Source organism: Ochotona curzoniae, unplaced genomic scaffold, assembly GCF_017591425.1.
Source record: "Ochotona curzoniae isolate NIBS_2020 unplaced genomic scaffold, NIBS_Ocur_1.0 patch294, whole genome shotgun sequence".
In the NCBI taxonomy this organism is placed as follows: Eukaryota; Metazoa; Chordata; class Mammalia; order Lagomorpha; family Ochotonidae; genus Ochotona; species Ochotona curzoniae.
In genome coordinates, this window is record NW_024466855.1 from 7,041 (window position 1) to 33,590 (window position 26,550).

General features: G+C 40.6%; 1 protein-coding gene across 11 annotated transcripts; it reads left to right on the plus strand.

The window, feature by feature from the left end:
• Positions 1-2,991: 2,991 nt before the first annotated feature.
• On the plus strand, positions 2,992-26,550 carry LOC121167042 (PABIR family member 2-like). 11 transcript variants are annotated; one of them, XM_040996409.1, is made up of 10 exons: positions 2,992-4,021; positions 6,217-6,298; positions 10,534-10,590; positions 10,872-10,915; positions 10,999-11,053; positions 11,290-11,391; positions 11,700-11,779; positions 13,652-13,716; positions 16,438-16,534; positions 24,851-26,550. In XM_040996409.1, the coding sequence occupies exons 1-10, from the start codon at positions 3,924-3,926 to the stop codon at positions 24,918-24,920; spliced, it is 750 nt and encodes a 249-aa protein (XP_040852343.1). In that variant the 5' UTR covers positions 2,992-3,923; the 3' UTR covers positions 24,921-26,550. The 11 variants fall into 11 exon arrangements, with proteins under 11 accessions (XP_040852343.1, XP_040852344.1, XP_040852339.1 ...); XM_040996410.1 differs by having other exon boundaries at positions 13,655-13,716; XM_040996405.1 differs by lacking the exon at positions 24,851-26,550 and adding an exon at positions 23,942-24,630.

Here is a 26,550-nt window from a genome sequence, read left to right on the forward strand (position 1 = left end):
GGCACCCATATGGGATCCCAGTGTGTGCAAGGCGAGCAATTAGCCACTGAGTCATTGCACTGTGCCCTTCATAGCTGTTTGGTAGAAAAATCAGTTTTATTTTATAGTTGATACAATTAAAAAGAAAGCAATGTCACATAATTAGAAAGCAGTTGAATTCATGCTGAAACTGCTCCTGAAAGTCACAGTTAAGATCCCCAGTGTAGGGGCCCGGCGCGGTGGCATAAGTGGTTAAGGTCCTCGCCTTGCACGCCCGGGATCCCATATGGGTGCCGGTTCTAATCCCGGCAGCCCCGCTTCCCTTCCAGCTCCCTGCCTGTGGCCTGGGAAAGCAGTCTAGGATGGCCCAAGGCTTTGGGACCCTGCACCCGCTTGGGAGACCCGGAAGAGGCTCCTGGCTTCGGATTGGTGCAGCATCAGCTGTTGCGCTCACTTGGGGAGTGAATCAGTGGACGGAAGATCTTCCTCTCTGTCTCTCCTCTGTATATCTGCCTTTCCAATTAAAAAAAAAAATAATACTAAAAATAAATCTTAAAAAAAAAAGATCCCCAGTGTATTAGAAAAGGTTACAAAAATTATAATTCCTGATGGGTAAAGTCAGAATGAATTTTTAAAAAGATGGTGATTTTACACAGAACAGAGCTGAAAACCAACTTGCCTGAATAGCAGAAAAATATAGAGTGTAACAGTAAACAAGTAGATCTTATCTGCATTCTACTCTTCATTTTCCTTTTTTTTTTTTTTAAAGATTTATTCATTTATTGGAAAGGCAGAGATACAGAGAGGAGGAGTGATGGGAATATCTTCTGTTCGATGGTTCATTCCTCAAGCAGCTGCCACTGCCAGAGCTGAGTCAATCTGAAGCCAGGAGCCCGGAGCCTCTTTGGAGTCTCCCACGCGGGTGCAGGGTCCCAAGGCTTTGGGCCATCCTGGACTGATTTCCCAGGCCACAGGCAGGGAGCTGGATGGGAGGTGGGGCCACTGGGATTAGAACCAGTATGCATAAGGGATTCAGGCATGTTCAAGGTGAGGACTTTAGCCACTAGGCTATTGTGCCGGGCCCAATTTTACTTTTCAAAGTGTTTGTAACTATTCTTGGGAGGCAATCAGGGTGAATGAGTATATTTTGAACAAACAGGCAAAAAATCTCACCATGCTTAAACATTACACTTAACTTAAAATGTATTATTCCAATAACACTAAGAAATTAGGTAAAATAAGTATCATGTTTCTACAAAAGGAATAGTAAGATGAAATGATTCAACATATACAGTAGCAACAAATCCCCAGCTATTAATGAAAAGGAACCATCTTTGAACTAGAGAATAGCTATATGGCAGGAACCCCAAACCTGTTGGGATATAGACAGAATTCCCAAATAGAAACTGATTCACATATTAAAAGGAACAAGTTCTACAAAAGCAAGGGGGAAAAGGTCTGAATGCTGTAAGGCAAACACAGTAGTTAAAGAAATCATTTTTCTTCTGCTTTCTGCCTATGTTATTATCAAACCAACCTGACTGCATTTCCTGATCAGATGTTCCGGTTCCATTGCGGTGGGCCATGATCTTATACCTCCAATTTACTAGACCTATATGTTGGCACTTCTGCTACTCTAGGCTTATATGCCAGTCTATTGCCACCTGGCCTAGGCCTCTCACCTACAAGAGGTGTCTCATAACTATGTCACAATCAGGTCTTCAGTTGACCAGCTGTCATGGAAACTTTAAAGGTACAGTTCAACCATTAACTGCCACAAGGCAAAGTCAAATACAAACTGAGACCAAGGCCACATACTACAAACATCCCCCCTCAAGACTTCCCAAAAGAACCACATGAAAGGCAAAGAAGCCAGATAGGTAAGAATGGTAGAGGTCAAATGTGGAAATCATAGCCAAGTGCCCTTTTTACATATCCTTGAATTTCTCCTAAATTGTGAAGCTCCTAAAAGGTAGGGATTCTGCTAAACTGTTGGACACGTCAGCATTAGGGACTGCGCAGGTGACCATCAAGTGATTGTTTGCTATCTTAAACAAACAAATTTATCTTCATCTTCTGAGTGAGGTAGGGATGGGTAATGCTGAGGCTTTGAGGCACAGACACATCACTCAAAAACGGAGCTGGCTCTGCTTGGCAAAAAATACAAGCAGATTAAAAAGATCTATAGAAGCAGAAAGGATAAGCATTGAGGGGAAACAGGACTAGGGAATTTAACATGGAGAACTTTAATTGAAGACACAGGCAAAAATATTTTTGCTACATTTTGAAGCCTATTTCTACCTCTTACTTTTGCTATACTTTCTGGCTACGTGTGCATAAACCAACACAGAGACCTTCTCCACTTCAGGCCCATCCAAACAGTGAGGATTAAATAGGCTAATACCTGTATAGCTGTTTAGATTAGCACCTAGTACATACTAAGTGTTATGTAGGTGTCTGTTCAATAAATCATTCCGGACCTCACAATTGTTAGGATCTTCATAAATTCTAGAAAGAGAGAAAGAGAATCTGGTTCTGCTCTCTGTCCTTCAGGATCGTGCCTAATGTCCTGGAATCTTGTGCATGATTGACTGACTGGCGTGGGAGCTCTCGTGAGATTTGCTTCAGTTTTAACTCCATTTGCTTATTTTCTGTTTCACTAGTGCACTCAAATGGATGATCTTCAGCAGAAACCAGCCTCTCTAAAAACCGTACCAATTGGGAATGAGATAATGCGAAAACCCCGTGTCTATTTTTCTTGAATACTGGCCCAAATTGCTCCAGAGAAATGATGCTCCCGACTCTCCAAATCATTGGTCGTTTTTGAAACAGGGCGCCAGGGGCCTGGAGCCAATGCCAATGAGGAAGTCATCGGGCACCCTAGAAACGCTCCTCCCTTTTGGGGGGACAGGGTTGCGGGGCAGGCTCCCACGCATGCTCCATGCCTGCGGGCCCATTGGAGGGGCCGCCGGGCGCGTGCGCAGGACCTAATGGGTACCGGGACGCGGAAGCACTGGCCCTGCCGAAGCTCCCGCTTCGGAAGCGTGGGAGGCGGAAGAGAAATCAGGTTGTAGATTTTGGTCTTGGCCCCAGTAGCTACCCCCGGGCCATTATAATCCGAGAGGAAAAGGAGGCACCCGGGGCTGAGGCGCCCGAGGGGCGAATCCCTCCCCCGCACCTGTCCTCGAGGCTGGAGGGGGGCAGGGACGGAGGAAGCATCTATCCCACGACTGAGAAGCCCCAGGGACCGGGTCCCTGAGCATGGAGAACTGCACCAGGTCCCTGAGCATGGGGATCTGGTGCTCCCGAGGACTCCTGGCCGGGCCCTGCCCGGCTGTCAGGTCCTCGGCGCTAGCGTTGCCTGGGCTGCCGCGGCGTGTGTAAACCAAACCGGACGCCGCCTGAAGTCCTCACACAGCGGGGGAAAAAACAGCATGCATTCTGCCACTGCCTAGTTTCTTCCCTGCTCGTCTTCTCCCTCTGCCTTCCTCCCTTTCTGCCCCACTTTTCGTGCTTCTTTCCCGCTCCTGCACTCAAGCCGCTGTCCACCTTTCCTCTTTTTCTTTTCCCTTTTGCCCTCCGCCTCTCATCCTCCCTGCCTTCTTACTTGTTCATCCCTCCTTTCTCCTGCCTTTGTCGTATCCCTCCCTCCATCCTGTCTTCTTTCACTTCTCCACGGTCTTCCCTCATTGCCCGTCACCTTCCACCCAATCTCCATCCCACGCAACAACCCTCTTTTCCTCCTAAGCATCTTCGCTCCCTCCTCCTCCTCTTCCTCTTTTACTTTCTCCGCCCCTAGCCCCCGCCCCCAAGCCTCCGCCCCTTAGCCCCCGCCCCCAGCTGCCAGTCCCTAGCAGCGCAGTCCTGCAGTGAGTCTTGGGAGTCCAAAGCTAAGCACCAGGAGCTGAGCTGTAACCCGCTGTGCCTGCCTACAAGTCTCCGACATGGCCCAGGAGAAAATGGAGCTGGACTTTGAGCCTGACACATCTGATGGGGGCACCCTGAGGCGATCCAACAGTGCTCCCCTGATCCATGGGCTCAGGTGAGCAGGATTGGGGAAGATGGAGTAGGCTTTAGGGCTCCTTGACCCGGTTCAGGCAGTTTTCCTTCCCGAAACTGCGAGTTCCAATTCATGGGTGCTCTCCAAACTGAGGCGGTGGGAACTTATTTGCTTGTCAGAGACTTGGACCCCAAGGTGGAATGAAAGTTGAGCCCGAAACTCCGGGCAGTATGAGGGAAATGGGGTCCCTTCCACGTGGGGCAGTGGCCCAGCCTGAAAGGAGCTGCAGAAACCTGGCTCTCCTGACAGACTGCTGGCCTTGGCTGATTTACACCAGGGAATGTCATTCTGAAGCCCCTGGAACTAGACTTGCAACTTGACACCTGTCTCTAAGAGCTGCTATTTCTAAGCTTAGTGTAGGGAACCTGGCATTAGCAGAGGTTTACTTTAATAAATCACAGTTTATCTAATCACTGTAATTAAATGCTGTGTTCACATCAAATTAAGTGATTTGGATTTGTCCTAATGTATTCAGGTTCTAAAACTGCCTGAAATGCATTTCAGTAAACAGAAAAAAGAACGGTGGTCCATAGTTTGTCAGTGGAAGTACGCATTTCAGCAAACAATGGAAAGGACTATGGACCCTTGCATTTAGGCGACAGGGGTTTATGTTCTTGTGTGAACAAGTTACCAGAGGTTTTCTTTTTAAGGCAGAATCATGTCAGAAAGGTTAGTTTGGCTCACCTTCTGAATCTATCACGTTTTGCTGTGAGAGGTAGTTCATTTTAGGTAGGGAACCAATTGATGAGACTGTAGAAATGGCATGAATCCAGAAAGGTGGATGGGATTGGAATTAACCAAAAACAATAATCAAGCAAGTGAAAGCAAAAAGCTAATCGCTGTCTATTAAGCTGATTATAGTTTCTGGATTTTGGAGACAAAAACATTTTTATTTTACTGTTTCTCCTTTTATTAACTACAGTTTTAAACTGAGGTAACGATGGGGTGAATTTTTAGCTTCATGATGCTGCTCTTGGAATAACATTTTTTAAAAAATGTACCTTAGGAATGAACTTATCTGTTGTTTTCTTTATGTTGTTGTTGTTGCCTTTTTAAAGTCTGGTAAGCCAGCAATTGCTAGGAACTTGGGTGATCCTGTTGACCTGCATTTAGGCTGTTGTAGAAAAAAAATCGTTTTTGTGAATCACAATTTAAGTAATTGCTTGAAAGGTAGCATGATGTGACAAAGAAGGGGTGAGGAAACGAGGCCTGATCCCAATTTTCACTAACTAGTTATGATCACGAATGAGTCATTTAACCTTTCTGAGTCTCTGTTTTCTCATTTAAAAATTAGTAGAGCTGAATGCAGTGATCTCAGTGGTTCCTTGAAGGCCAATCCAGTTCAGCCTTGAAAATCCTTCTCAAAGTCTTACCATGGGCTTGATTCCCTAGTAGACACCGCAGGGATATTATCCAAAGGTGAATAAAGCACCTGAGTACCAAGGCCTTGAAGACACATCCACTTTTGTTTTGTTTAATGAAAGATAAACCAGGTGCCACAAGAAGCATCCCATTTCTCCGTGTGTTCTCTGGGTTCAGATGAGGAGATGGCTGCATTTGATCTGTGGAATGGAAGATTTGTGCCATCCCTTCAGGGAGGACATGGCATTTGAGATGGGTTAGGAGAGCAAGGATTTGGACATATGGTCTAGGAGGGAGGACATTTGAAGATATGAGCAAAACCTCAGGTTTGTTTGTTCAGTTGAGTTACAGGGAGTCAAAGGTAGAACTCATGTTTAGAATGGGTAGAAGATGTGCTGATTACATCTCCTGTTAGAGAACATGGCCCTCCGGCCCTTTTCAGGTCACAGTAAACACAGAAACGGTAATATTCATAGGTCCTTTGAAGTAAACAAACGAAGCTGCTCATATCTGGTGGTAGATAACTGGTTTGAGGGCATAGCTCTGGCCAGAAGCAGCTGGGAGCAACCAGTCTGATGCCCTGCCTCGCACATCCCTGAGCTGCCCCCCAACTATTGTGGAGTTCAGGGTCCTGACAGAGTGTCATCCGCAGCAACCAGCTGGTCACCTCTGCAGACACCTGACGGTGAGGCATTTCTTCTCGGTTGGACATGAGAGCCGCCGTAGGGTTCCTTGTGGACTACAGAATTGGTGTGAATATGTGTAGACAATACCTTCAATTAGAAGACATTAATCATTTCATTTTTAATTTTCAGTGACCTTTCACAGGTTTTTGAACCTTATACTTTTAGAGGTCGGAGAAATAGTACGGCATTTATGAACTACCACAGCTTGTTGGTAAGTATCTGAGTAAGTATTGGAAGGGATTTCGATGGGGGAAATACATCCTGAGGCAATTATTTGGGAAGATTATGTGCTATACACATTTGTCTAAAAGAGATTGATTTTTACTGCCTTGTTTACTGCTAAGACCATTCAGCTTTTCACACACAAAGGGGACCTTAACAATTTTTTCTTTGCTGTGGGACTTGATATTTTAAACAAAAGTTCACTGTTGAAACTGTTCTCATCATGGTTGTGAGGTAGGTTAGGATTCGCTTTTACCACTAGCTGGGAACAATGGTCTTTATATGTCCCAGGATGTGAGAAGCACTTCATCCAGTAGCACAGTGTTGTTGGACGGCGCTGGTTTTCAAAACTCAAGACTCCTTCAGAGTGCTTGTATTTATATGTTCAAAAGAGTTGCTGACTGTGGCTGCTGTCTGCAGCCTAAGCTGTCGGGGATTGCCTCATGGAGCCGATACATCACGAGAAATGATGGTAGGGTTTTTATGAAGTGCTGATTTCACTTGTGGAGCTCACTTATCCAACAGTCTCAGTTCTCTGGAAGACATCGGAAATGGAAGCAAAGAGCCGAACTACATTTCCATTGTCTGTGCACAAAGGTTTATCTGTTTATTTACAAGGGAAGTCTCTCTGGCCTCACAATCATCTAAAAGTTACAATCACAATAATAATCCTCCAACTCAGTGATGCGTGAGAATTAGCAAATCGGAAGAGGTATGTCTAGGTTAAAGATATCCTAATAGCTGCTTGCAAAGGAGCAGAGCAAAGCACTGGAAAAAGGTGTTTTTTTTTTTTTTTTTTTTTTTTTAATTTGTGGTTTGGTATAAAGTGGCTCTTTTCCTCACATCTCCTCTCAACTCACACATCTTCTATGGGGATGTGTAAAGAGCCTTATGGTACCCCCCTGAGAGTGTTGTTGGTACAGAACCATGCAATAATGTGTCTAAGGATCCCTGGGTCCTTAACCTCTTTTTAATGTCTAGGAGTACTCACAGTTGTATGGTATCTGGCATGTTCCCGAGTGCTTTCCCGCTTTTGATTCTTACAGCAACCCCTCTGAAGTAGACAAGGCGAAAGTTATTTTTCTCAATTAAAAGTAGCAGCAGCTAAAACTCAGACACTGTAAGTGACTTGCTCAGAATGTTGCAATTAGTAAGTGGCAGAACTGGGATTAGAATAGAACACTTCCAGTGCCATTCTGTTTGCTATAATCTGTTTAAGAAAGTGAAAAATGTAACACATTTAAGCAAGATTTCCAGCTGAGGTGCCTAAAAATACTTAAAAGGGGAACCGTTAGCTATCTGGAGGTTTCATTCTCTTCACCTCCTTCCCTAAGGATACTGGAAAATATCACTACTTATTTTTGCTACGTGTATGAAAGATGTTTATAAGTGTTAGGCAACTGTGCACTGTGATAACAGTAGCATGGCAAACAAGGGGGGGGGGGATGCATTTACCTCTCTGTACTTCACTTATCTCTTTTGCAAGATGTAAAGATTCCGGTCAGTACTGGTCTAGGCTCATCTCTCACTACTCCCTGACAAACATGCATTGCCCTGCACTAAAATATTGACTTTTCCAAAGGGATGTGGTAATTCACTGTACCTTGTTGATCTTTGTGCTGGCTTTTACCCCATTCCCTGTTCCTTTCCAGTCCTTCCAAACTCAGCAAAATCTTGTGTCACGTTTAGATCGACCTACACAACTGTCTGCGTAATACCGACACTACATATCTTATACCATAGTACACTCTATAAACGTTAATGTGCTTATCAAGTGTTTCATAGTAATGTAGAGGGTGTAAGTTGTTAGCAGATGGATGGGCACAAGTGGGAGCTTCATGGTATGCCAATTGATTAGATAGAAGGAGAGGGAGAACAAGGACTCCGAGACTGCGATTGTGTTTCTTGTTGCTTGTAACCTTGAGAAGCCCTGTGGGGGGGGAGGGGGTTCGTATAACCTTTGATGAGCTCAGGAGTCTAATGGTTTAGTAGTTTAAAAGGGAAGAGGGTGAAATCTTTGGAGCATGCTGGATTCAGGTTGCCACTGACCCCATGCTTTTGTCCAAAACAGTATTGTACATTTTTTATTAGACTTGGCCAGCTTCCAGTGTAGTCACTCTTCACTTTGAGTGGGTGATCCTTCCTACTGCACAAAGCTACACATCTATCTTGTATAAACATCAGCTTTCTTCTATAAGTGTCTTCACCTCCACATGTTTCTCCCTAATGCTTTGTGCCCCTTCTGATGCCTGTACTTCACTGTGAACTCTCTTGTCTAGTGTCTTTCTTCCTCAGTGTCTCTTTTCCTCACATTTCCCAGCTCGTACATCCTGTATGACAAGAACATGCTGTTTTGTTTTTCCTAGGGATCCCCTTTCCCTCTTGAAACTTTCAAACTTTGGCAAAACTGCCTCTAACCCCTTGTCCCCTAATTACTTGTGAGTTTGTAATCTGGCTACTATTCTTGCAAAAAACACCAGTGCCCAATTAATTGTCAATGTCAGGGTCTCATTTCCTATCCCACTTGTTTTGCTTTGCTTAATCTTTAATGAGCACCTGCTTTATGTTATTGCCCTCCCCACCAGGCAGTATGTCACTATCTTCTTCCTGCAAGTAGATGCAGTTTGGCTGCTTTTCACCCCTCTTTCTGGTCTACTTTTCAGTTTTTTTCTAAAATTGATAAATTGTGTATTAAGTAGGTGATTTCTCTGTTGTTGATTTCTTCATTCTAACTAGCACCCACCTTGCTCTCTATGACGTTATCCTGAAAGACTTTCTACCTTGCCTGACAGGTCAACATTTTTTTCAAATGGGGTTTTTAAACAATTTGTAACTTTGAACATGGAGGGGGGAGGAGAATGCCTTGAAAAAATATTTACCTATGGTAAAGTTTTTTGCTCTGCAATTCCTAGGAGAAAAAAACAACGAAAATGTGTGGGTAATGATGAAGGAAATCTTTCTTTTTTTTTGTTAAGATTTATTTATTTTTATTGGAAAGTCAGATATACAGAGAGGAGGGGAGACAGAGAGGAAGATCTTCCATCCGATGATTCACTCCCCAAGTGAGCGCAACAGCCTGAGCTGTGCCTATCCGAAGCCAGGATCCAAGAACTTCTTCCAGGTCTCCCACATGGGTGCAGGGTCCCAAAGCTTTGGGCCGTCCTCGACTGCTTTCCCAGGCCACAAGCAGGGAGCTGGAAGGGAAGTGGAGCTGCCGGGATTAGAACCAGTGCCCATATGGGATTCTGGCGTGTTCAAGGCAAGGACTTTAGCCACTAGGCCATGCCACTGGGTCCCCGATGAAGGAAATCTTAAAAGCATATTTTAGTAAATAACATTATAAAAGTTTTCTCTTGAATTAGCTGTTGCCTAAAAATCAAGTCACTCATTACCATGTTCTATTGCTCACTGCATTAACATTAAAAAAAATAAAGCGTTAGTAGTTTAGGGACTCCTAAAGGGTTATTTTTTTTTAGCTAACTTAATTGTATAGAATTACCAGTTCAATTCTAATTTGGGGGAGAATGGATAATAGTTCTTTACATTATGGGTATTAGAATCCTATCATATATTGATATGTATTGTATCTTACATTTCATATCAGATTGTCATAACTTTGAGTGAACATAATTGGTGCCTAAAACATTTCTAAATGAAAATGGTAATCAGATATTTTTTGCATTTTTACATTGATTTTTCTCTAGTAAGATTTGTGATAATAGCATTAGTGATCAAATATCAGAGCTGATTTAGAGCATGTAAACACAATCTCCTTATTGCAGTTTTGATGTGTGTTTGGTCAACATTAATCACATACACACACAAACATATTGAGCTTATTAGCCTGTCTTCCTCTGTTGGTATACTGCTTATTTTTAAAAAATGCTGTTTTTTTTTTCTTTCCTTTTCTAACTTTAGATAAGTGGGGTAATGTATATTTCTAAGACCCAGAGTCTTTTTTTCCTAACAGTACCCAGCTCTGCATTCATTTGGGGAAAGTACTAGGGTCAGGGCCGGTCTGGGGACAGGTGGTGCTTTGAGGTTGGGCACCTGGGTACTTTCTGAATACTACATGTACTGCTTTTCGGGCATTGATGTTAGGGACTTAGCTAAATTTCGAAGAAGACTGAAAAATTATCTAGAAAAAGGTTGTGCACCAGCATTGACAGCAGACTGCCTGCTTTGTGATTCAGAAAATAGTAAATGTTTACTTTTTCTTTCCAGTTGCTGTCATCCTCACCTAATCGTATTCATAATAGCAGACTGCATCAAATCAAAAGGGTAATTTTACTTACTAGTTCAGATCTGATTTTTTTATATATATTTTTATTTTGAAGGTTTAGACAATAAAATATAGGTTGCAGCTGTAGTAAGAGACAGATTAAAAGTCTTCTGTGTATACGGATGAAATGTAGATCTGGCATGGGTGACCATCTTAGTATGTTAGTTCTGCTCAACTGTGGCTTGTGTCAGGTGAGGTAGAAAACCTTTTCAATGTCATTTGAAATAGAGAACTATGTGGATGAAAATTATGTTTTTAGCACATGCATTTATCTTTTCAGGAGGAAGGCATGGGCATGATGAACAGAGAAACTGAACATGAAAGGTTAGTGCTTCACAGAAGGCAGCCCTAGCCTAATATATGTCTTGTTTGTAAATACTGATGGTCTGTCATTTCGTTTGTTTCAGGGAAGTGCAAGCAGCGATGCAGATAAGCCAGTCATGGGATGAGAGCTTGAGCCTGGTAAAGTTTGCCCATGTCTGCTCATTTGAGAAACCTTTATGTTGTTGACCACTCCTATTAACTGCTTTCTGTATTGCATCGTTTGTGCTTTCCAAGCGATGTTCTTTTTGGTCTCTAACTTACAACACAATATTACAGTCAGTGTGTGTGTTTGCGACTTTAAAGATACGTATTCTAGTAGTAAGTGCTGCAGTGTTCTGGGTTGTTATAAGGCAGTAACATGTGTATGCTTGCAGAGTGACAGTGACTTTGAGAAGCCAGAGAAATTGTACTCTCCAAAGAGAATTGACTTCATTCCAGTTTCTCCAGCACCTTCACCTACCCGAGGATTTGGAAAAGTAAGCTTATAGATCCTCGCTTCTACAATGAGTGGTTTACTCTCTCAAACAAAAACTGTGCATAAATCACATCCCTTTTAAAGTATCCATGACTTGATGGGGGAAAAAAAAATCAATGAAAATCCATGACAGTAATTTGAAAATAAAGATACCTAAGCCATGCCAAGGATGTTGTTTGTGCCATTTTGAAAAGAACCTTTTGAAAACTGGGACCCATAAATCAGTATGGTTAAAATAATAATTAAAAAAGTAAGTTAGAAAACTAGGAGCACTCTAACTACTTTAACATTAAATATGCTTTTTCACAGCAATGCTTTTCACCATCCTTACAAATGTTTGTGAGTAGCAGTGGGATGCCACCAAGTCCCATTCCAAGACGATTCTCCAGGTAAGTGAACTTGAGGTTTAAATATGTTTAAGGACCACTCAGTACAGTTGACTCACAGATTGACTTTTTCCCCAATATTTCTTTATGGAAAATGTTCAGACATACAGCAAAACTGAAAGAATTTGACAGTGTACAATATACCCGCTGCCTGTATTCTACCATTAAGATTTCATCAGATTCTTATTTTTTTATATTAGCACTGATCGATTTTCAGATGGAACATATACCCACACAGGATAATATACTCATTTTAAGGTTAAGTAAACAAACCTGTAACACCAGGGTCTAGCCTATGGAACAGCAGTTAAGTCTGGTCATGCCTTAACATCCCGTACATCCCACATTCAAGTCTCAGCTACAATTCCATTCCATCTTTCTGTTAATAAACAGTCTGGGAAGTAGCTCAGATACTTGTGTCCTTGCCACCCACGTGAGATACCAAGACTGAGTTCTGGGTATCTAATTTGGCATGGCACAGCCTTGGCTGTTGCAGGCATTTGGGGAATGAGCCATGTGGAAGAGCACTCTCTTTTTGTTTTTCCAATAAAATTAAAATAGCGTTTGAAAGAAGGGAAGAGTGTTTACCAGTCAAAATTCAAGTAACTTTGTAATAATGTATTTTTTCCTTTAAAATATTGTGGGCTTTTACAAGAACACCTGGTGTGATGGCTTATCTTGGAGCAAGCAAGTCTCAATGCTATCTCTCTTTCCTGTCTCCCCTCCGGTTGTGGTTGTAAACCTCTGAAGATAGCCCCCTAACCCCAAGGCTATCTCCTCCTCTCTCCCTTTGTTCAGGTTGGCTATGTTGCTCTTCCTTTTTGAATTTCTTTAAGTTTAATTAACACAGAAAAACCAACCCTAGAGACTGCTAGGTTCCTCCAAGATAGTGATTAACAAAAGCTTGCCTGTCTTGGCCTTTTTTTTTTTTTTAAGATTTATTTATTTTTATTACAAAGTCAGATATACAGAGAGGAGGAGAGACAGAGAGGAAGATCTTCCATCTGATGATTCACTCCCCAAGTGAGCGCAACGGCCGGTGATCTGAAGCCAGGAACCAGGAACCTCCTCCAGGTCTCCCACACGGGCACAGGGGCATCCATATGGGATTCTGGTGTGTTCTGGAGGACTTTAGCCTCTAGGCCATGGCACCGGGCCCCTGTCTTGGCCTTTGTAACAGGAGCTTTGACACTGGGCCTTTTGGTTTAAAAATCTGTATGTTCTTAGATGTGGTGCATCATCCTAAAAGCATGGATGATGGCCACAGTGTAGTTTAATAAAATCATTTCTTTGTGAAAAAATATATTGTGGGGCCCGGCGCGGTGGCGCAGTGGTTAAGGTCCTCGCCTTGCACGCCCGGGTTCCCATATGGGCGCCGGTTCTAATCCTGGCAGCCCCCCTTCCCTTCCAGCTCCCTGCCTGTGGCCTGGGAAAGCAGTTGAGGATGGCCCAAAGCTTTGGGACCCTGCACCCGTGTGGGAGACCCGGAAGAGGCTCCTGGCTTCGGACCGGCATGGCATCGGCCGTTGTGCTCACTTGGGGAGTGAATCATCGGATGGAAGATCTTCCTCTCTGTCTCTCCTCTCTGTATATCCGCCTTTCCAATAAAATAATAATAATAATAATAAATCTTTTAAAAAATATATTGTGGGCATTTTATCGTAAGGATGATTTCCAAAAATTAAATGCTGTGTTATTCCAGGTTGTCACATACTAGATAAGTCCTGTTGCTATTTTAGTTGTTTTGAACACAAGCATTTTCCTATTTCTCCCTGTATGCTTGTCACTTTGATTCATTTATTTAGTGGATCAACCTGCTGTTTATCCTGCATCTTGGAAGCACTTCACCTTATCCTGTTTGTTTATTCATCCAAGCAGGCGGAGCCAGAGTCCAGTTAAGTGCATCAGGCCCAGTGTTCTTGGTCCTCTGAAGAGAAAAGGTATGCAGCAGTACACTGTCACTGCCAATACCATCTTATATCCTTGAAATTTGCCAAGAGCCTAAATCTTCAATGTGCTCACCACACACACACACACACACACACACACACACACACACACACACACACGCAATATAACTAGGTAAGGTGAGAAATGCGTTAAGAAATTTCATTACAGTAATCATTTATAGTATCAAGTCATCACATTGTACATCTTACACTTGAGAGTTACACCACAGTAAAGCTGGAAAGAGAAAAGAAATGATAGGTATCACACTTTTGGTAATAAGCCGAGCAAGAAAGTAGAATTCTGGGGCCATCCTTGTGGCATAGCTGGTAAAGCTGACAGGCTGTGCCTGTGATGCATACCATCGTCTCATATGGTACTGCATCATGTCCTGGCTACTACTTCCAGTCAGGGTCCTTGTTGATAGCCTCGGAAAGAGCAGAGGAAAGCAGGCTGAGTGTTTGAGCTCTTGGCATCCTCATCCCAGATAAAGACCCTAGAGCCTTACTTCAACCTAGCCCAACCCTGGCTGTTGCCTCCTTCTGGGGAGGTGAGACAGCAGCTGAAAGATCAGTCTCTCCTCTCCCCACCGTTTAACTCTGAATTTCAAAGTAAACAAATAATAGAAATCCTGTCTGAAAATCATGACATGGCCTTCCTTTTTATTTTTCTAAAGAAATGTGAAGTATTTTTTTCCAATGCATTATTTACTAATTCTAACCTTTATAAATTTATTTGATAGCATCTATATTTTTCTTACATTTTGTAGTGGAATAGTATTCATATTATCAATGTAAACTCCAAATATATTGCGTCCCAGTGATCTGATACTGTGTTGTAGTTATATATACTAATATCTTCAGAAATATATCTGTAAACATGTGGTATGCTCAAGTGCAAGGGTACACTTACTCTGTCACAAATCGCACTCTGCAAATTTTAAAATGCCTTATATTCTGGTCTGTAACATTTTTTGGTATAATGAGGAGTGTTCTTTTCATTTCCTTATTTTGAACCACAGAGCACTAAACATAGGCCTCAGTCACTGTTAGGCTGATTCTTCTCACAATCATTTGATGACATCTGTTTTTATTTTTTCCAATAAGAAAAGAAACTTAGCACAGGTTTAGTGATTATTTCTGTGGATGTGATCACATGGTAGTGACTGTCGGGTATCATTTAGAATGAAGAATTTTGACAATAACTTTTAGAAAATAGTTCAATAAGTAGCATCTGTGTGCAAATCACCTTTAGGGCCAATAAAAAAAAAAACTGTCTTCATATCAAATACTTGTGTTTTGGTCCATACTTTCCAGTCATAGATCATACCAAAATGGAAACAGTGGTGTATTTCAGGCAATCTAAATTAAAGTTGATATGCTCTGGAAAATGGATCCTAACATAGTGACTCTATCTATTTGCTGAATGAATTTTATTTTACAAGCTATTTTTTCAATCTTGCAAGGAGTTACAATCCTAGGAGAGTTCTCAGAAGCTATTAAATAAAAATAACTTTTATAAATACAGCTATTGTCAAAAATTGATTGCAGAAGTTGATGGATTCAGTATGATTGCTGAGTTTCATAGCTATTCCAAAATTTACCAGCAGATGGAGAGATTCCTTACTAAAAAGGGCCAAATTGTTTGGCCTGTGGAGTTGAAAATCCAGCAACAGCTCTTAAAATCTGTGTGTTAAAGCATGGAAAAAGCAAATACAAATCATAGCTTTTCTTGAGCTTCAGAAGTTTTCAGGAGAGCTGCAAAGGAAACAATCTAAGTTAAGTGGTTATATGAAAAAATTAACATTGAATTTGGTCTTGTTTTTTTACATTGTAAAAATCTTTTCTGGATTTAAGTTCAGAGTCACTGATTTCATACTGTAGAACCATATAGATAGGTTTATGAATTAAATTTTATTTAACATTCCATTTTAAACCTCATGTAGTAAACTTCAAAAACAAGAAATGTGCATTTTTTTTAGTAAAATCATAGCTTTTACATAAAAAGAATTAAAATCTTAAGTAACTGCAGAAAACTAGTAAGCATTATTGCTGTCGGTGTAGTTTTTGTATTACCATTTCTGAGAAAATCTATAGATTGGGGTAGCCAGTATAATACCAATTTTATGAATTGAACAATGATTACTTTCAAATACAATGTTACTTTCAATTTTATGTTTAAATCTTTATTTTCACTGAGTAGTATAAATTACCTTTTATATAGATACTGTTTATCATGCTGTATATTTTTCAGATTTGCTTGATATTGTCTCAGGAAATGTTCACATCCTAAAATACATAAAATCAGTAGTCTTTGTTAACCAACTAGTGCAAAGTAGTAGTCGGTGTGAGCCTCAGCAGTTTAGGAATACTTTAGTTGTAATATGGTTGGCCTTGATCCACTTTGTCTGATAGAATCAACTTTCTCTTCTGCTAAAGAGCATGTAACTCCATACCTAGATGCCTCATATGCAATATCAAATGAATAGTGTGGTTTTTGTTTTTGTTTTTGTTTTTGTTTTAGGCCTATAGATGTTCTGGTTGAGGTTACATGGAAACATAGTTCTTCCATGTTAAAGCACATGGGAAAATAGCTTTTAAGTAATGGCTTAAAAGAGTATTCTGAGCTCTGGTTAAACAAAAATCACTCCATTTTAGCATCAAGCCTGTATTTATAAAATTGTTATATATTACCGTCATCTTCTTCTGCTCTAGGTGAAATGGAGACAGAGAGCCAGCCCAAGAGACTCTTCCAAGGCACTACCCATGTGCTACCTTCGGATGCTACGAAATTTTCTGATCTCAGTTCATGGTAAAAATGAAATAAAATCAAAAGAGCCATATAAAAACTATATTGGGGTAACTTAAAAGATGAGCATCTTTTTAGTCATATTCTAGAAAGAGGAAATCTCACTAAAAGTACAGTTTGGAGGGAGAAGTTTTAAAGTCATAGGTACTTTATTGGGAAATATGTGTGTCTGTTTTGGCACTTTAACTTCCTGCTCCTAGCTTCCGAGAGATCAGCCTCTCTCACCAGACCGAGCAGTGTAACAGGGTCAGTAGCTGGATGGTGTGAGAAAAAGTCTGGATTGGGTTGTTGTGGTAATGTACATTAAAGCTTTTCTGCCTGTAGTTTTTTTTTTTTTTAAGATTTATTCAATTTTTACTGGAAGTCGGAGGCAGATTTACAGAGAAAAGGAGAGACAGCAAGAAAGATCTGTTTTCTGCTGGTTCACTTCCCAAATGGCTGCAAAAGCCAAAGCTGAGCTAGGAAAATTCCTCCGACCTAGGAAAATTCTTCAAAAGCTAAGAAACTTCTCTGGGTCACTCATGTGGGTGCAGGGTCCCAAGACTTTGGGCCATCCTCTGCTGCTCTCCCAGGCCATAAGCAGGGAGCTGGAAGGGAAGTGGAGCAGCCAGGACATGAACATATGAGATTCTGGCACTTACAGGCAGAGGATTAGCCAGTTAAGCCATCACATCAGCCCCTCTGGCTGCATTTTATAGCATTTAGACTTGGCAGTGAAAATAAGCATTCGTTTTTTTTTTTTTTTTTTTTTTTAATGTCAGAGAGGAGGAGAGAGAGAGGAAGATCTTCCTTCTACTGATCACTTCCCAAGCGGCCACAATGGCAAGAACTGAGCCAATCCAAAGCCAGGAGCCCAGAGCCTCTTCGGGGTTTCCCACATGGGGTGCAGGGTCCCAAGGCTTTGGGCTGTCCTCCACTGCTTTCTAAGGCCACAAGCAGGGAGCCAGAAGGGAAATGGAGCAGCCAGTATATGAACTGGCACCCATATGGGATCCTGTTACGTGCAAGGAGAGGACTTTTTTTTTCAGTCTTGCTTGTCCTAGTTTAGATCTGTAACTTGAGGGCTTTCAGTGCTTTTGTGAGAAAGTTCATTTATGCCTGAGGTTGAGCTTTGCATGCTGATGTATATTGAAAGGAAGGGGAAAGGATAGTGGCAGCAACTAGGTAATATTTCGAAATCTTTGAATAGGTTCCAAGCCACTCACTGAGTACCTATGTTCTAGACACAATTGTGAAGTGCCTTTCAGAACTTTTTTGTTCATTGAGTTTTATGACTTGAAGATCTTTTACAAACGGCCATGTGCAGTCATTTCAAAAGCACATTAGTGCCTTTTAAATGGAAGAGGTTTGTAAACCACTTACAAGGTATAAGGGTTAACGATTCCTTCTTCCTGAATCACTTACTCGTTATTTTGTGTAGTAGCCCATGCTTCTATTTGACCAAGAAATCAGATTCTCCTTTATTAGATTTGTTGAACAGCGCTGTTTAATCTTGGAACAAATGCCTTTTAGATTGTTGTAGATATGTTCAGTCCCGCCCCCCTCACCATCTCTCTTCCCTGTCATCTCAGTCTTTCCTTAGCAGCACAGTGTGCTAAGTTTTATCTTTTGAGGTATACAGATGATTGCAAAGAGAAAACTTTAGAAACTTGTCATGAAGACTAGTGGGTGAAAATATGCTTAGTGAAAACTGCCTTTGAGTTCTATGGTCTAGTGTGTTTTAATATAGGCACATGACTGGAAATAAATTTGCTTACCCGTTACTAACCAAGTGACCAAGTGAAGTAAAAGATACAACAGCACTTTGCCACGCTAAAAACATCCGGGTGATATGATGTTTTGGGTTGACTATGTAGGTTGCCATTAAAGAAGTTCACACAAAAAAAGTAGGGGAGGGAAGGGAAGGGAGAAGTATTTACCTGAGTGCCTCTCCCTTCCGGGTGGTGATTTCTCTGAGCAGCAAAACACTAAGTGGATGATGGTGACTACCATAAGACTTCTCTCTTGCCACTAGTCCCACACTGGGAGGGGATGTGTGATTAGCTATGAGAGCCCTGGGAACACCATCATTGGCAGCGAAGGAAACTTTGAGTCTGTAAACAAAAAAGGCTGTTGGTGTACATAGTGATTTGCTTTATTCACGAGCCACTCATGGAGTGCTGTGGAGCTGGTGTGTGGTCCCAGTAATCTTGAAAGAGGACTGTTACTCAGAATTTACAAGACTTTCAAAGACAGTTCAGCAATTCATTAAATTTTCAAATAATGTTTTGACTCAGATTGTAGCATCTGTTCCTAGGAGGTTATTGGAGTTTAACATTGCAGTGAAATTTTTGGGATATCTTATATGCTAATGATGCTGACATTTATATCTCCAATTAAGATATTTTAAATACAAATTTTTCCTTTTTGTAGAAAATAGATCCTGCTCTTGCTGAATTTTTTTCTTCTGTCTCTTAAATGTAGTTCCATTGATCAGAATCAAACATCAGAGTTGTATTCTTAGAAATGGGGACAGAGACAAGAACCAGCTGCATTCTGGTTTCTGTTGCCAAGGATAACAATCTACTTGGTAATGCAGCTAAGGAAGCAGCTTGTATACTACCTTTTGGAAGTCAGAAAAAGGATCCCTTCATTAGAAAATGTTGTCTCATCATTTAAATCTTTATAATTTGTTGCCTCCCGATCCCACAAAGAAAATGTGAGGCCTACAACCTGTAAATTGAATTTTATATATTCGATAATATCTAAAGTTTGACATCTTGAAGTATGAATCAAGTTTTAGAACAGACCCATTTGAAGTTTGTGTCCAGTTAGGCATACTTTTTATTTCATCTTAAAAACAAAACAAAACAAAAAACCCTGAAAATTCTGAAACCTTTGCCAACCACATCTGGTAAACATTGTTAGCCACAAGAAAGGAATTATAACATTCTGTGTTTATTCTTTATGAACATTGAAAATGTGAGCATAACTCAGAAACACACCTTTGCATGGTGCTTTGATTCAGTTTGCATGTTGTGAACTCTTTACGACTGTGTGTATCTGCAGCATGCTATAGAGCAGGACTTTACGGCTGCTGGCTGTGCAGTGAAGCTCTGTGCTAATCTCTTTCTCTTGCATCAAAGGAAAAAGTCTCCCATGAATTCTCATGCCCAGTGCATCAGTGATTTAAAAAAAAGTTATTCATATTCTTTTTGTTTGAAAGGAAGATAGAAATAGAGTTCTCCCATTGCCGGTTCACTCTGTAAGTGTCTCAGCTCTGAAACTGGTCCAAGGTGAAGCCAGGGTCCAGGAACTCAGTCCATGTCTCTCATGTAGATGGCAAGGACCCAAGTAGTTGAGCAATCACCTGTTGTCTCCCACGATGCTCATTAGCAGAAAGCTGGAGTCAGGAGCCAGAGATGGAACTCAAAACCATGAACTCCAATAGGGGAAACAGGTATCCCAAAGCATCCTGGATCTTGTTCCAAACACCCACTTTAATGATGGTTCTTAACTTCTTTTGTTAACATTTACTTCAGTGTTGTTACATTATTTCTAATGTCATATGCGCCATGGCCAAAAAAAGAAAAAAATCATAAATATATGACTGGTATAAAAATTGTTTTCATCATGATTTATTTAATAAATTAACAGGAATACATCTATTTACTTTAGAAATGTTTATGTAAATGATTTAGAAATCTGTGCTCATACTTGTATATTCCTGCCTCCAACCTAGCTTTCAAAATGATCATATTTAAATATGTGATCTGAGAGGCCAGCACCATGCTGTAGTGGGCTAAGCCTCTGCCTGTGGCGCCAACATCCCATATGGGCACCTGTTTGTGTCCCAGCTGCTTCACTTCTGATCCAGCTCCCTGCTTATGTCCTGGGAAAGCAGTAGAGGATGGCTCAAGTCCTTGGGCCCCTGCACCCATGTGGGAGACCTGGAAGGGGCTCCTGGCTTCTGGCTTCAGTACAGCTCGCCTCTGGTCGCTGCATCCATTCGAAGAGTGGACCAATGGATGGAAGATGTCTCTCTCTGTCTCTTCTTCTCTCTGTAACTGTCTTTCAAATAAAAACGAATCAAATCTTTAAAAAATAAATATGTGATCTGAAAAACTCAACGGTTATGTGGAAAGATGATGCTGGGCCTTCCTAAGGTATAATAGTAAATAGCAGAGGTCATACCATGCAGATCAATTTAACCCCCAACAGGGGTCGGGAGGTCTGCACCCGCATCTCCTGGACCTAATGGCACTGTGATTAATTTCTAGTACATTGACCTGCCTACTATGAGTAATCGAATTCAGCTTTTTTTGACCAAGTTGCTCGTGCACATGGGATGATAACCTAAGTCAAACTGACCATGCTAATTTTACTGTTACCTTTTCATTGGACATTTTTTTTTTTTGCTTCTGGATAGAAAGCTCCATTTTAACAGTCAATATATACTTTCATTTATGTGCATCAAATATAGCCACAGTGTATATATGTTCAGTGGCTGGAATAAATTGGTTCACTTTTGACTCAGGTACTCTGATACCCAACGTGAGCTTTCTAGATCCTTTGCTTTCCTACTGTTGTCTGGCTTTTGATCAGCAGTGTATGAAAGGTTCCTTCACCCCTCCATCAGCGTTTGTGCTACAAAAGGAGGAAGACAGATCATAGTCTTCCTTTTCATAGTTCTTGGAGAAGGTTTAGCAGTGGATTCTATAAAGATTACTCTTATGCCCATAGCTGCCTATGGATTTGAAACTCCTTTCCTAAATCTGCCTTTCTACAGCTGTAGCGACAGCTTGGGATTTATGACCTGTATTCTACCTACATGCTCATGTGCAGTTGTGGCAGACTAATTAGAACAGAGCTAGAATTTGAGTTTAGTGAAAATATCTGAATCTAAATTGCCATGAAGACGAAGTGCAAATACACCATTTTTGTTAGTGACAAAACTATATACATTTATATTGAATAATGGAGAAGAAATTCTAAAGTGAGATGTTCAGACTTATTTACTTTTTCCTAGTTTCTCAGTAACTTCTCCATTAGCTTATTTCTCTTCAGGTAACCAACAGTTTTAGAAGACAAATTTCACTGCATGAGTCATGTGTGGTTGTGCTTTGAATAAATACAAGATTCACCCACGCAAGCAGTCTTTACTGCAAGCAGAATCTTTTAACCCAGGGCTCACTGTAAGTCTGTTGGTTGGAATAAGGAATTCTTTATTTATATTCAGATTATCTGCTTGGTGGCCAAATTTTAATCTAAGCCTGTCTTTTCCTGCCAAGTAGCATAGAGTGTGTCCTTCGGCTGCCTGGCCAATATGTGCTTCAGGAAAGTAAATTCATTTTAATATTAGTCTAGGCAAAAAACTGCAGGAGGAAAATTCACATATGTTCCAAAGGCAAATAGAAAGGTCTTTTGATTTTCTGATGTCTTGAATTATCTGTGCTGCAACTTTCTTTCAGTAGTTTGAATAATTCATATTTTAGAACCGTTTTGCCGTTGGGTTAAAAAATATTAGAGCCAGCTAAATTTTCCAAGCTTCTTACTTAAAAGCAGTATTATTAATGATGCATTTGACAGCAGTGAGCACAGAGTAGGAGCAGTGTGGAATATACTGTTTCTATTTTTTATTTTTACTTTTCCGAAGCCTGTTTGTAGTCTGTCTCCACCTAAAAACGGTCTACAGGCAATAGAAAGAAACTGCATTTCCAAGAAAAGTCGGTTAGAGAAGCATTGGATGGGGAGACTTGATTTCATTTAGGATGCTGTAAGGCCCCAGGAACCTCCAAATGTACCATAGGTTACTTAATGCTTGACATGTACTAATTTGGAAATTCACAGAAGTGATATTGAAGTGTCACAACATTTGAACTCAGCATGTGAGATCAGGATGAGGTTTCATCAAAAAAGCTAGTGATGAAACTTAAACTCATGCCTGTATTTCCTGGTTCATAATTCCTGTTCCAATTTTCTGTCTTCTTCCTTTTTGGAAAATAAAAAGTGTGCGTAAATTGCAAAATTGCCTTGGCACCACTCCAGCTTTGTCTTTGTTGTCTGTCCTGAAGCCACATTAGCCTGCCTTTGGTTGCTAAAGCCATCTTTGCTCCCTCTCAAACTTTTCCGAATTAATAGCTGATCATCATTTAGATTCGAGTAAATATCACCCCAGGGGAGCCTTGCCTTGTTCCTCCAAATGAGTTCAGGTTACCCATGTTGTAGATTCTCATAGCTTCCTTATAGCTCTTCTTTGTTTTTTACATCGCAAATTGTAACTGTATGTTTATTTGCATGATTATTTAAATGCCTGACTACTGCGCTATGGTGTAAAATCAATGAGGAAGAGATCTTGTGTGTATTGCACACCACTGTATTTCCAGTAACTTGATTACTTCTTGTACTTTGCAGGCTCTCAGTTAAGTATTAGAATAAGTGCATTCAGGGCAAATATAGAGCCATGAAGTTTATTTTTTGGGTTGATGGGACTCAAAGCCAGAAAGGGAACTTAGTGCCAAGTTGTGAAGGCTCTCAGCTCCCTGCCGAAGTGTTGAGCTAGATTTATGAGGCAGATTAGACTGCCTGCTTGGAGCAGTGAGCCCCTGGGTTGGAAGAGAACAGTGTCCCTGGACTGGATTACAGAGGTTGTTCATGCCTGGACCAAGAGCTTTAGTGGACGGATAGGAGCAGATAGAAGCCAGTTGTGTGAATCGATAGTCTATGAATATAGAACAAGATACAGCATATAAGAGGAATATGGAACATTTGTTATAGAAGTTTGGACTGGAGAGTAACTAAGGAAATCAAAGAAAGGGGGAATTATGAAGATAATAGGAAGACATTGCCTCTGAAGGGAAGTCATTTATAAAAATGTGAAGAATATAAAAGGCTTCATTGGAGGGGGAAATCAGAACAGAATGGGTTTGAGTTGAAGGCCTCTTTGGAAAGGGGAAGTAGTCTGCTCTAGGGCAGCTGAAAGACTGTTTCAGGGTAGAAGGACTGTGCCTGATAGAACATTTCAGGTGGCCCAAGAGTGGTCAATAAGTGGTCCTTCCTCTTCTTCCAAGCCTGATGGGAAGGTAGAAGAGAAATTCAGGATAGAAATCTCTTGAGCTGACGGTAAGGGAACAACACCCTCGGGAAGATCATGGTGTAGCAAGTGGAACACTTACTGTGCATTGGGCAGTCTGGTGGCTGTGAGTGGGCACTCACATGATATAGCACCTTGGAAATCTTATTTTGAATCTCTGTGACGTTACGATTGTGCAAGAATCTACATATAGTACATTGTGTGGTTTGTTGTTGTTGCGTTGAAGCTTTTCATTTAAAATGTTTTACCAATGTGTGAGCTCTTGAAATGGTGTCATTGCATGTTATGTTTACCCTGATGGATGCATTTGCTTATAATTGTTTTTGCTTTGTCCTCAGTTCTGATATGTTGGATGCCAGTAGTAGCAGCAGTGGCTTGTCCTCAGGCTCACAGGCTACAGGCAGCGCTTCCGCAGAGTCTTCAGTAGCATGCTCCAATCCATACTCTTCGTTCACCTTGATGGATGATCTCTCACCCAAGTGACTTAACAATTTTTGATTCCGTATTTTACCTGCTGTTTCCTACACAAGACATTGAGTGAGGAACACAGGGAACTTTGATCCATACTGTGGATTAAAGTTTCACATTTCCACCATTCTGGTGTTACTATGTTTTGGCATCTCTAAAGTTCCATTTTGCAAATGTAGTGATCTTACTAATACCTGTGTTTTAACTGATCTCACTTTGGATATGATAACTAAATCTCAGATGCTCATTTTTGATTGTTTAGAGGATATGTTTTTCTTAGTGCCTTGCCTATTTTCAAGTGTAAACTTTTGAAGAAGGCACTGATGTGTATTCTCTGCCATGGTTTTCTTCCCCAGCAGTGATATGACAAAGTTGATCAGAAATTCTCTTGCTTGAGAGATTTTTTTTGTTCTATGTTGACCACATAGTTTCCGGTCTGTTTGTTTCACAGTAAAACATAAATTGCTTTGATTATGTAAGTTTTTTTCCCCATACATCAGCTTCAAGTACATTATTTTGTTTCCCTTTCCTGTTTGAGCTGCTTACTTGCCATTTCTCACTGAGGTGAAAAAGCACGTAGTTGCTTTCATTACTACCTTTGTTGCTTACTTGTGTTGGAATGTATGAGGTGAGGATTGATTTTATGTTGAGAATGCAAATGGATTTATAGGATGCTTGTTTGTCATCCCATCTTTTCATGACTTTGCCACCCCAGTTGTTATTTCTCCCCACAAATCTGTTGCACTAAGGAATATATATAATATTGTTGGTATTTCTAGGTGGTGTTATCAAGGAGAAGAAATCCCTGCCTTGACCAGATGTGTGGAGCATCTACAAATGAATGAATAATGTTATTTACATACAAATCACTGTACAAAAGCATCCTCGGAGCTGTCTGGGTATCGGGTGGTATAGTGAGGCCTTAGGTGCCTTGGGGTACGTGGTTGTGCCATCCAGGCTGTATATCCTGAAGTAGGGTAGAAAAGGGGATCTTTGTGGGTGTGTGATTGCTACATACTGCTTCAGCTGCTGTTTTTTCTGATTTATTTTTGTCAGTTGGATTTGTTTCTTTTATCGTGCTTGTTGGTGTTTTGGTTATCATGTTGCCACCAGATGGGAAGCCAGTTCTCATTATTACCACGTTTTAGTAAGGGCAGTTTAATATTTGCAAACATGCTTTTAGGAGCTAAAAATGTCATTGTTGCTCTATTCTGTTTTTAAGAAACTGTTGACTGGTAAACAGTATACATGCTAATAAGTATAAGGTGTGCCATACATTTTTCAAATTTTAAAAGAAAGTTCTGATTGAGCTATTTAAGAAAGCTCAGCGTACTCTGTTGTCATTCGTTATTTATTGCACTGTAGAAAGTGTCTGTTGTGATAGACTTCTTAATGTTCACCTATCGTAGGTGGATTGTCTCTGTTTAATGTGCACATTAATCCATTTTTAAGTGAATGTAAGAAAATGAAAACTACTGCATTTGTGTCTTTGAAGGCAAAGACCCTTGGATTTTAAAGGAAAATGGTGTGCTTTGAAGGCACTCACACACTCTGGCTGGAAGGGAAAGCCGTTCTCTTTCAGTTATTACAGAGCATCACGTGGCTCACAGTAATTCTGTCACAGCATCAGACATGGTCTTTATTTTCACTTGTTATCATAGCCATAACAGCCATTAGTAGCTTTAATCCTCATATTGCTTTCACCTGGGAAGTTTCTGCAAGTCTTCAAGCCTAACACATCTATTATGAAGATTGTCTCTTATTATGCCAGTTTAAAGAAAAATTTCCTCCATACTATTTAGTGTATCTATTCTGTTTGTCAGAGAGCCATTTTAAGATATGTCTCCCCTGTAATGATGATAGATGGTTTTTGTCTTTCAGGAAATTTATCCACCTTCACTCTGAACTCTTCTTTGCCTTAAAGGGACACTTTTGGGCTCTAACATGGGGCTATTAAGAAATTACCTTATTCATGTGATAAATTTACAGTTTTAAATTAATTCACTGTGGGGAGAAGACTATGGAAGAGATTAAAAATTTTCTGATGATATGAGAACTAGACTAGATTATTCACTTTATTGTTTAAACAAAGGTCTTTTTGAGTTTTTATTGTTCAAATAGACTGGATAGGTAATTTTATGCAGGGATTGTTTTGAAATAAACAAAAGAGGGAAATGGTAACCCACAGATTAGCTTTATTGATAGCACTGCTTTATTTTTATATAAAATCTAATATTTGAAGTGATCATTGCTATACAGTCAGATTCTTTCTTCTATTCTAATATTATATATTTCAGGCTTCTATTTGAAAAGCATAAGAGATGATACTTTAAGAGAATCCTAAATATACTTTTTTGCTTCACTGACTTATATAATCATTGTATTTCATAACTGCTTTTGGGATAATAGTTTTGTGAAATGCTGGCCTTGTGTATATCTTAGTATGCAAATTTAATAAAGTATGTAAGCATTTATCAAA